Source organism: Glycine soja, chromosome 9, assembly GCF_004193775.1.
Source record: "Glycine soja cultivar W05 chromosome 9, ASM419377v2, whole genome shotgun sequence".
NCBI lineage: Eukaryota > Viridiplantae > Streptophyta > Magnoliopsida > Fabales > Fabaceae > Glycine > Glycine soja.
The window spans coordinates 36,682,978-36,695,320 of record NC_041010.1 but is presented as its reverse complement, the minus strand read 5'-3'; the positions used below and the strand labels follow the sequence as shown (position 1 = coordinate 36,695,320).

General features: G+C 27.3%; 1 protein-coding gene across 3 annotated transcripts; it reads right to left on the bottom strand.

Annotated features, from left to right (window-relative positions):
- Nucleotides 1-3,413: 3,413 nt before the first annotated feature.
- LOC114425023 lies at nt 3,414-9,317 on the bottom strand. Of its 3 annotated transcripts, XM_028391748.1 has the most exons (7): nt 9,163-9,317; nt 8,842-9,054; nt 8,125-8,190; nt 7,581-7,646; nt 6,508-6,624; nt 3,852-3,889; nt 3,414-3,789 (listed from the first exon to the last, which is right to left on the bottom strand). In XM_028391748.1, exons 2-6 carry the CDS (start codon nt 8,860-8,862, stop codon nt 3,884-3,886), a joined length of 276 nt encoding a protein of 91 aa, XP_028247549.1. In that variant the 5' UTR covers nt 8,863-9,054; nt 9,163-9,317; the 3' UTR covers nt 3,414-3,789; nt 3,852-3,883. The 3 variants fall into 3 exon arrangements, with proteins under 3 accessions (XP_028247549.1, XP_028247548.1, XP_028247547.1); XM_028391747.1 differs by having other exon boundaries at nt 3,414-3,889; XM_028391746.1 differs by lacking the exon at nt 3,852-3,889.
- Nucleotides 9,318-12,343: the final 3,026 nt, after the last annotated feature.

Below are 12,343 nucleotides of genomic sequence, written 5' to 3'. Positions count from 1 at the left end.
TTAAATATAATTACTTTTCTATTTTAGTTCTACCGGACTATTTTCTACTTTTTGCATTCAATTTTTTTTCTTTTTTCTCTTCAATTTTTCTATTAAATGTGAAAAGCTTCAGACTACATAGTGGTTAACGAAACAAATCTTTTCTAATTTAATTCGTAAATTAATCAGTGTTCTTAATTCAATTATTAGTGGATACTAAATTTATGTGCAAAAAATAACGATACAATTAACGGCTGCTTAATTACCTTGTTAATTGCCGAATTTCGATGAAAATCAATAAGCTTGTTTCTGGGCTCATCATTTACTACAGAGATTCCGGATAATATATTCATTGATTCACATTCGTTTTTAATATAAATTAGGCACTAATTAATACAGTTTGTTTTAATAATAATATCAATATGCATGTTATGTGATTTACGTGATTTTTTTAGCGGAGTTTTCATAAAAAAAAAAAAAAGGACGCGAAAATTTCTTTATAGAACTTCTTCATTTTAATAATAAGATATTGTATTTTCAAAAAATTCAATGCATTAATCTATTTTCATTTAATACACTTAAATGAAAAATTAAAAAGCATTAAATACTCACCATACTAAAGAAATCAGAGATTAAATTTAATAAAAAAATATTATTTTGACAAAATTAATAAAAACTTAAAAAATAATATTAATAACAAATGTTGGGAGGATTAGTAAATGTTGGGAGGATTAGTACTTTGTTATTGTATGAGGACTTAGAAATTAGAATAACTTTTTCTATTCATATACAGCAATGACAATATTATATATACATACATATATATATATATATATATATATATATATATATATATATATATATATATATATATATATATATATATATATATATATATGTATAAATTTATATGTAAATTTAGAAATTAGAAATTATTTTCTTTTGACAGAATAAAACAAAATTATTAAAAGTAACAAATTTAAGAAATAAATAATAAGTTATAAAAATAATATCTTTGTTACATTTAATAATTTTTTTATTCTGTCAAAAAAATATTTTTGTTTTACATTAATTCTTATAGATTATTTAAATTAAAATGTAATAAATAAATTAATACATGATAATATATATATATATATATATATATATATATATATATATATATACATTGAAATTTTAAACAATGCGAGGCAAGTTCTAATGAAAATAAAGTTGAAATGAAATTTTTTATGATAAGTAAAACCATATAGATATCCGCACCAAAAAAAAAAGATCTAGATATCCCAATTATCTCAAAAAACTGTTAAAGAAAAAGCAAACTAATTTAATGTCATTAAAATATAAAACACATTTTATAGTTACCATTTAATCTAAATAAAGCAAGAGGGAATAGGAAAAGGAACATTTAGAATTACACCCTTAACAATATATTGTTATAACTTTTTATTAAGACATTTTTTTTATGTACAATCCTACTGTAAGGTTTGAATTTGTCTTTATGAAAATTATTCAAAACTCTCCACTAGACTCTCTTGTGTATAACAAAATTTAAGTGCAAATCCTTTTGGGGCATTTGTTTTGGATAACTTTTTTATTGTTGAGAATAAAATGCGAGAATGTTATTCTCAACTATTTAATAAAAAATATATTTGATTAATTATAAAATTAGTTGAGAATATTTATATATTTTTAGGAATAATTAAGTTTGGTTAAATTATTTTTTCTGAAAATATATATTATAATTATTAATTCAAACAATGATGTATGATTTGGATGACAATGTAAAATTATTTTATATTATTAGTACATAAATATTAAACTCTTATTAAAATATCTTTATCATGTTAAATATGTTATTTTTTCATTAAAATAGATAAATTTATTATAAGGTCAAATGACAAACAAATTGTACTCAACATATTATATATCTTACATTCTCATGACAAAATCTCTCTTACTACTTATTTATTATTCATTAGAGTATGAAATATAGATATGTTCATGTGAAACTAACATGTTTGGTATCAAATTTTCTTTAAAAAATAACATTTCTATGAAAGCATGTTTTCTAGAAAATTTTTTAATCAATTTCTCGTAAAAAATTTCTCATGGGGAAATGTGTGAATCTTACTTTTCTGATTAATTTTTCTTTTACTACAGTAAAAATATCACCTTATTCTTTATTAAATTATTTAATGTGGTAAAAATATTATATAACTCTTTGATTCTTAGAAAACTTATCCTAAGATTCCAATGATTAATCAAACAAATTTTATTAATTCCTATAATTCATGATTCCTGGGCATGACAAAAATTTCCCCCTACCAAATGCCCGTTAGATTTTGTCTCGCCTAATGGAGAATGAGATTGGCAGAAGCTCCAATCTTTGATCCCTACAAATATGTGCAACATTATTAGAGGGTTGGTTTGGTTGCACCTAAAATTACTTAGGATGATGGTAGGCCTACTTGGAGAGATTGCATAGATGGGAATTTTTCTTTTAAGGTTGTGTATAAATCTATTGGAAGAGATGGTGGAAATGACTCTTTAATACAAGGCTATCTGGTGTTTAAAGGCCCCAAGAGAGAATTAGGGTGATGATGTGGAAACACTACAAGAAAAACATGATTTAGCGACCAACATATAAAGTGTTAATAATCGAAATAGCGACCGAAGACTATACGTCACAAAAGCCAAGTCGTTAAGTCATTAGTCACCGAATTAATATTTGATCGCTATTTCGCCACCGAAACTATCGATCGCAAGAAAGTAAATTCGGTTGCTATATATATGGTTGCTTGAGTCACCAATTTGGTCGCTAATAAATAACAAAAATTTATTTATAAATAAATTTAAATGAGATTCGGTTGCTATTTTGGTTGGCTGTTGAATAATTAATTTGAAACACAATAAATGAAAATTGCTTATTTCATTGACTATAGAATAATTAATTTTAAATTAAAATTTTAAAAAACTAATTTTGGTCGCAATTGTGGTCACTATTGAATAATTTATTTTATATTAAAATTTTAAGAAATTACTTTCGGTTGCTAATTCGGTCACTAGTTAATAATTAATTTTTGTTCGGTTGCTAATTCGGTCGCTAAAAGAAAAATTGCTATTTTTGTTTTCATTTGTTACATTTTTTATTTGCTTAATAATTATTGAATATAAATATAATTTTCAATTAAATTATATAATCAAATTTATAAACAATAATAAATCTTCTAGCTATGCTCATTGCTACTTTCCCATTCATATGTTTTTTCTAATTACTATGTGGAAAATAACATTTAAATTGGAAGAATATGTAAGTTATAAAAATAAAAGAAACAATGAAAAAGAAAAATGTAAGTTATAAAAATAAAAGAAACAATGAAAAAGAAAAATAAAAACCAATAGTACGAAGATAAAAAAATGACATAAAAATAGTATGCATTTAATAATCTCAATAATAATCACATTATAAAAATAATAAAAATTAAAATTTTTGAAATTACCCCTAACAACTATTTGTACACTCCTAAAACCATAAATTGCACCATATAACATTACTATGATTTTTAACAAGAGAAAAAAAATAAGAATAGGCTAAAAGAAAAGAATAAAAATTTACTAGTTAAACTATAATAAGAATTGATCTTCAAAAGATAACAAAATACTATGCCTTAACAATACAAACTCACAAAAAAAGTATCTTTCATCCATCCAGGAACTTTATCTCTGAAAGAAGCTGATATACTGTTCCAATGCAACCACTAAACTCATGTTCCCCACCTTTAGACTCATGTTGAATGTTAAATCTTCACCCTTAAACAAAACATGAGTTATGAATTTTAAAAATGCAAAGTTAACGAGTGCAAAGAAAATACCGGTGTAATCTTATCCGGCTGTTTCTTTTCCATCAATCCTAAATTAGAACGACAATGCATAAGTATAATTAATGATTTCAAGAACTGTAAGTTATATCCAAAGAACAATAAAACAAGTGCTACAAACTAAAATTGAACCACATGCAAGTTTCTAGTCAAGTGCTATTGGAACAAAAAAGTATTTGCAATTGTCATGATATACCTTAAAATGGGGCCACTATATATATATATATGTTTGATACTTTAGTTTGCCTGATGATTGGCTGGCACATTGATCCTTACATTAAATTCGATCTTACCATTATATTTAAAGTGATGTCTCCAAGCCCGATAAAAGGTATATAACAAAGTCATAAGGTATTTGGCAAACTATCATATGAAGAGGATATATAAAACTAAATGGGTACCCAAACATAATTTGTCTCAGCTTTTCTACTTTGCTAGTTTAACTTACAACCAGCAAAGATAGGGACCAGACATCTTTTTTTTTTGGTCATTAAAATTAAAACTGAGCAATTAGCAGGCCTGTTTGCCAAAGAGGTCAGATCAAGACTTTTTTAAAAGCTTATTTAGTTAAAAAGGTTAGTCTTTCTAGTCATTCAAAAAGTCTTTTTGGCTCAATAGACCTATTTAAATCATAATTGTCAATACCGGCGTAGCGGAGCGGCCAACCCCAAAAATAGGATAGTGGATAGCGGGATGACCACTATTCTAATGTTTTTTTATATATGTTAAATAATTAATAATATATATATATATATAAGTTCAAAAACAGAAAAATAACTCAAAATATAATTACTTAAACAAAAGATACAAAATATAAAGTAGAAAAATTTATTGAAAATGATAAAATACCCTCCAAAACAAATTAAATAATTATGCTTAGAGGAATCGAGTTTGTAGCACTTGCACCAACGGTTACATATAATTTTTTAGTTTTCCTACTAAATAATATATAAGAAAAAAATAACATACTTAAATATAAATTATTTTATTTTATTTTATGTTATTTTAAAAAAAATTATTTATTTTTAATGATTTTTTATTTATGATATCAAATTTTAATAATTTTTTTTAAAAATAATTATATTTTTTATTTGAGATTAATAAAATTAAATAACATTAATTAATTTTCTTAATCAATATAAAATTAATTATTCGTAGGAGTAAAGAGAAATTACTAGTACAACTACTAAAATAGATTAAATGGGAACAAAAAGAGGAGATAAAGGAAAGAGATAAGAAAATCAGAAAAAGATCAAAAGGAAAGAAAGTCCAGACAAGCATTGAACTCATCACTCAGCTAGTGTCACTCACTGCCAACAACCGCACTCATATCTCTAGCTTTTATTTTTAATTAAATTTCAAACCAAGCGTTCCTTTATAAACTACGTTAACCTGTGACAATGGAGAAGAGGAGGCAATGGAGGGGGTGTTTGGAGACGGTGACGATGACAGCGAAGTGGTCGGAGGGGAGCAATCCGAGCATGGTGGAAATGGAGTCTCTAGCAGCGGACGACATGCCTTTTGAGATGGCGGAGTTGTCGAGGGGCTCGATGCGACGGAGGATGGCGGCGATCACGGTGAAGCCATGGTCGAAGTTACGCGTGGAGACGGCGTCGTCGGAGAGGCAGGAGGGGATGAAGCCGCCGCGGCAGCATGTGAGGGGGAGGAGGACGGAGGGTGGCAGAGGAGGAGGAAAAGGGGGAGGCTTGGGTGGGAGGAACTGGAAAAGTGACCTTCAAAAAACCTAAAATACCTTCACTTACCCTCATTAAGTGAGGGTATTTTTGGAAATTCCAATGGTTTGAAGTAGCAGCGTGAAAAACCGCTCCAAAACCCACGCCGCTCCGCCCTGCGTCGCCGCAATAGCGGCCGCGACACAAAACCACTCCCAGAGGTGCCCGTCGCAGATGGGGGCCACTCCGCCGCTATAGCGGCCGTAGCTATTGACTACATAGATTTAAATAAATACCAATAATTCCATAATAATAATATTATTGTTGTATTAAATTATTACTATAATACTTTTAAAATTATATACTTGTTAGCCTATTTAAAGGATTATATTCACTAGCTTGCATACAAGTGTAGACTCATTAGCCTATTTAGAAGTATGTTACTTATTCAAATTCAATAGACCTTTACCATGAAGTAGGCATTTAAATAGACTGCCAAGCTAAGCCAAACTTTTAAAAGGTCAAGCCAAGCCTTAAAAAAGCCCATATCAAGTAAACAAGGCAAAGCTCAGACATTTGATTTGTAAAGTAGGACAGGCTCAAGCCTTAAATCCTAACTTAACTCAATTCATTTCCACCTTGACCCGATCATTACCCACGTCTAACTGAAAGTAGCCAAATTTAGAAAGGGAATAGACCACGGCAAACTATGAACTTCTGAGCTACCAAGACATAGTTGGATGAAATAGAGATATTTACTCTAAATATGAACTTCTGAGCTACCTCAATATGTACCCAACAAGGATCAAGACTGGTTCACCAACAAATTTCTTTTCTCCGGAAAAATCTTTTTATCATTATCATTGGTCATAACCTAATCATGTCATATCTCTTTATCTAGGTTGTCTTCCTATAGAGAAAAATAAAAGCAAAAATATATATTGGAACTTTTGTGAAAAAGCAATAGATTAATTTACCTCAACTTTGTTTTTATCCTTGCTTGAGTCTACTTCGGACTTGCTGACATTCTTTACGCTTTGCTCAGTCTTGTTTGATTTTAAATCAGCTTCCACAACTCCAACAGGATGTGTTACCTTCAAAAAATATCAGGGGAATGAAAAACTAAGAAGCTATTAGGCATCACAAATCTACATATGCCTGTCTTAGGGTGCATGATTGAACTTCTTAAGGATATTGACAAGCATATACACAATGGTCATTTCAAAGTTCAAACTGCTTTCACAACTCTTTAAGGATACTTGCACTGTCTTAGAAAGAAAAGACCATTAAGTTGAAGTGGACATGCTGGGTTTTTTATTTACACTGCTTCAACTTAGTTAGCCCTTAGCAGTACACAGTTCACAATAGCATTGGGTTTTTTATTTACACTGCTCAAGCTTAGTTAGCACTTAGCAGTAGACAGTTCACAGTAGCTTCTGCATGCCAAAATACAAGGCTATACTTAAGGAACTTAGCACCAGGTCAGATTAAATCAAAATAATACATAAAAATCTAGAACTTGATACAAGCACTCATTGATGTATGTATTGTAGTCAATCTAACTAGAAGGTTTAATTAGAGTTCCCCAAAAGCATGTGATTTTTCATTTTAGTCCATGAATGAAAAAGATTCAACTGGTTTTTCAAAATGTTTCATTTCAATTGGAATTTGGGACCAAAATCACCCAAAATTGTGTTGATAGATATTGACTGACACATCAGTAAATTGTTAGGCAATGTTGACTACCATGTCAACACCATTAAAATTCTTTGTGAATTGGACCCAGTTAGTTATAAAAAAAAATTAAGGAATATTTGTACAAAACTTAACATATTTTTATTTTGACATTTGATATCTAATTCTTTAATGAATTGTTGAAATCTAAAACAAGAAATAAATATACAAATTTAACTTGTTTAAATCTGTTCTTTATTTTCCAAAAATGTTATTAAATAAATGCCTTAAATTACTATAGCTGAATGCTTTGCACCTTACATTTGTTTAATCTATATGAAGAAAATCAAAAGGCAACAATGGAATGATGTCTCACCGGGGGCTCAAATCCAGGCTTCTGCAACAATATTTTCTCAAATAAACCTACAAATTCTTGCTTGTGCTGGTGAAAGAATAACATACAGTCAGAACAATTAATGAACAATTTTGTTACAAAGTTGAGAGTAAAATTTAAATAAATGCATTTTTTTTTGTAAACTCAACATAGCTAGACAACACACTGCAACAACTCATAGGATATTAAAGCCTAAATAATGATTAAGAAATGGGCTATAAACTTGATGCAAGAATCTCAACCATTTAAAACTGTGGCCTTGAGGTCCTATATGGCTAATGTCCCATTTGAAACTAAGCTGGAAGAGTAAAAATGCAAATAAAATAAGTCCATTTATAATGCAGAGGAGTGTCACCTCGGTACACAAACAATCAATTCAATTTATGTACTATTTTGAAAAGATAATTAACTTTTACTGTGGAAGTATCACCGATTAGCAGAAAATATCACATATGAGTAGCAACGTAGTATAATCTCCTATACATATATAGCCATGAACATAAGCACATTTAAGGTGTAACATTACCTGAATGTAATCCATCCATCTCAATACATGTGGCAGTTTTTCCTTGTTTGTGTCTGAAAGGTTGATCTGGCAATAAGCAACCAGAGATATCTAATTAAAACCTTAATGATTAAATTATATCATGATTATCATCAACTCTTTAGTGCAAAAGAAGATTAAGATAACATTAGTCCAACAAAATGGTTAGATATCTTCAACACAAATCAAGAATCTAATAAAAATTGATATATGCTAGATGCACAAATCCTAACAAAACAAGAAAGAGCATTAAAGACCAAAAAATCCTGTTTGACCAACTATTTTAGTTCACAACACAAGGGGTGGGGAAGCGGTCCTGTATTCTGAAAGCAAGTATGATGAATGTGAAAATGCATACTAGGGAAGAATGAATCACTAAATACACTATAACATCAGCTTCAGAGGGTTTCAATCCATTGCCCAAAAGCACATACTTTTCAGACAGTTCATCATTTAATCTCTTGAGATTCTCAAAGCATGCATCAAGGGCCACAGGGAAGACTTCTGCAAATTGATTAATTTAAATACAAAACCAGCTACCACAAAAAACTTTTAAATCATTTTTTGTAATTTTACTACATAAAAAAGATTCTTCCAAACAATCCAAATGAAACAGGTTACCTTAAAAACATTTTTTGCCTACTATTTCCAAACATTAAACTTATTCCATATAAGCAAAACATTAAACTTATTCCAAACCTTAAAAACTCGGATAAGCATTCCTGAACAGTCTCTTTGGCGTCCTTGGCGATTTTACCATTCGTAGGTAGTGCCTTCTTCATGATGGGGCTTATGTTAGCGATGGGGAGGTACCTGTCCTACTCGCGCACGTTAGAGCGAGGGCTATGCTCGCCACTCTCATGGCTACCACTGCCTGGACTCGTCGGACCGTCCACCATGCTCGTTGGAACCCTAATTTGAGAAAGGAAAACAAGGTGAAATCGAAACGCTAGAGAAGAGGGGTGTGTGCGTTATGAGTTATGAGTTATGTTGCATAAAGGGAAATGCTAAGAAGGATACCTGGGTTAGGATGTAACGAATTTGTATTTGGCGCAAGATCGGTGAGAGAATCGGACATTGGAGAAGAAAGCAAGGTGGAGACGATTGAGATCTAGACTGAAGCCTATCGTTCGTTTTCTTTTATTACGCAACACACTACCCTCTTTTCGCTTCATTTATATCTTGTAGTGTGATTTTAATATGTATTTATTTTATGAGAATCATAGGTAGAAGTTTTATAGGATTTTATAAATATTAAGTAATTGTAGGTATATGATTTTTTTGAAATTTTACCAACAGTGAACATTTTACCAACATTGAGCATGTGATGGATTATTTATATTTTAATTTTATATTTGAATTAACATGTATTTATTTAAGTGGAGTTCATTTTAATATTTAAAAAAGATTATGTGTGTATTATTATGTCAACTAAAAAATAGGTCAGTGATAAAAAAATGTTAGTAATTAAAAATAGTAATCAATTTTGACTAAATTTTTTTATAATAATAGTGACTCATGTCAGGGTTTGTAACACTGCATTACAGTTACAAACAACCGTAGTTATAGGATATCTTCAATTATATTATCCCCCAATTATTTACATTCTACTATACTGGATTTAAATCTAATTTACTATTAGAAAAATTGCATTCTTATCTTTCATAAAATCTTAAAATAATTATTTTAATTATCAGTTCTGATTAATTGAAAATATACATTTTATATACTACAGGTGCATGTATCAGCCTGTTAATTTTCACCGATAAAGATATAAGTTCTTTTTTAATTGGATTTGAATTATTATAAGTTGGTTTAAATTCACTTTTAGTATTTATATGTTTAAATATAAACAAATTCTAATTCTCTTTAAGCAATATGAATTTATTTAAATAAAAATTATATGTTTAAATATAAATGATCTTTTATTTATGAAAAATACTTCATATTATGATATAAAATTATTTTAACTATTGATAACTTATTTAAAAATATATTCAAATGTAATTTAGAAAGAAAAATGTTAATGGCCATAAAAAGTTGAGAAAATATCTAAAAACACGGAAAAGATAAATAGTTAAAAATATTCCTGCACGAGATAAAATATTTTTTAAAATAATTTTTTAGAATTTTATTTTATATTTTTTTTAAATGAATGAGCCCATGAGTTGTCCCATTTGATCCATATAGGATTGGGTGGGGCTATGAAAATAGCATCTCGTCTCAAAATTAGTCCAATGCAGCCCAATCCAAAAATTTATCAGCTCGAAGTGGGCTGACACATCTCATGGGTAATATTCATAAGTAAAATTTATATTTTTGACAAATGCATATTCCGTGGGTAATATGTGTGGGTAAAATTTAGTTATTTTTATTAATTTTCCTAACTTAATTTTAACTCAATTGTCTTTATTAATTTTTCTTAAATTAATTTATAACTTTAGAAATATAATATTAAATAATTGTTTTTATTCAAGATAATTAAAAAAGAATCTTAACATGTAATATACGAAATTAAAAAAACATGAGTTTGACTCTTGTACATAATCAATTGAGAGTAGTATCTAAAAAAAAGGGATTTCTTAAAAAAAGTGAGAGTATAATACACATTTATATATGTTAGTACACAAATTTTTTCTCATAATATAATTAATTTGACTATTTTTAAAAATATATTTAATCTTAAATTAAATTTTTTAAAATAAAAAAATATTAATTTATTAATCTGTCCATCACACGAGAACACGCACTAGTAACTTTTAATTAGTTAATAAGCTTTGGTTACTATATATGTTATACTAAGTTCATATTGAGTCTTATTAAATTTAGTTGAATCATTAGTATATATATTACACTAAAGTCATATTTATATTTAAATTTATTTAATTAGGTACGTAATTTTTTAAAAGAATTTAATTATTTAGTAAAGATATGTAATTAAATAAAATGACTATATTTTCTATTTTTTTAAATATTTATGTATGTGATTCATTGATAGTATTTTTTTTATCTATATTACAATAAATAACATGAATGTCTTAATTTAGATTAAAAAAATATTGTCACTTAATCACAAACATTATTTGAGAAGATAAATATGATATATAAAATAAAAATGAAACTTATATAAACATACATATTCTAATTAGTGTGAAAATATAATTTAATCTTATATATTATATTTTAGGTTAAATTACTTATTTGGTTCATATAGTTTCACAATTTGTACATTTTAGTCCTTATAGTTTAGAAGTGATTTTTTAAGTCCCTATAGTTTAAAAGTGATCTTTTTAATCCTTATAGTTTGTATTTTAATTCTCTTTTAATCTCTATAGTTTGAAAGTGATTTTTTTAGTCCCTATAATTTATATTTTAATTATCTTTTAGTTCTTACTACAAAAATATATAAAAATAATTATCTACAAATTAGTTATAAATTATTAACTATTTTTTATTACAAATTATCTTACCATAAGTTAGTTACGAATACCTTTTAATATTTTTGTAGTTAATTGTAATTGATAATATTAGTCATACTTTGATTATAAGAACTAAAAGATAATTAAAATATAAAATATAGGGACTAAAAAGACAAATTTCAAACTATAATTACTAAAAGAGAATTAAAATGCAAATGATAAAAACTAAAAAAATCACTTTCAAACTACAGAAATTATACGATGATTAAAATGTAAATCATAAGAACTAAAAAAATCACTTTAAAACTACAAATATTAAAAGGTACAAATGATAAAATTATAGAAAACAAATGAGTAATTTAATTTATATTTTAAAATATATTATATAAGATTATAAAAATATAATAAATTAAAAAAAGAATAAAATTGAATTTTCAAATATTTTTGCATAAAACTTATATTAATACTTTATTTACCACTATATATTCAAATGAACACTTTGGTGTAATGGTAAACAAGTCATGTTTATTTCATTTTAAGGATCATGGTTCTAGTTTTTTCTTAAACATTTTTAAAATTTTATTTTTTAAGAAAATGTTGATCAACTTTCTAGTATAGTCAATGTTTAAGATTTAGCGATTAACTATTAAAATCAACAACTCATATAGTGAATTTTGAATATATATATATATAACATTTAACAATCAACAATTAGAATCAGCAATTCAAATAGTAAATTTTGAAGTATAAGGAAACTCAGAGTTTAAAATACTTAATTTTAC

Excerpts from the sequence above, each read along its gene's own strand:
- LOC114425023 (XM_028391746.1), bottom strand. The coding sequence starts at position 8,862 with ATGCTTATCCGAGTTTTTAAG. Across the intron at positions 6,625-7,580 it reads AGCCTGGATTTGAGCCCCCG|GTAACACATCCTGTTGGAGT; the intron begins GTGAGACATCAT and ends TATTTTTTGAAG. Across the intron at positions 3,790-6,507 it reads AGGATAAAAACAAAGTTGAG|GGTGAAGATTTAACATTCAA; the intron begins GTAAATTAATCT and ends GTTTTGTTTAAG.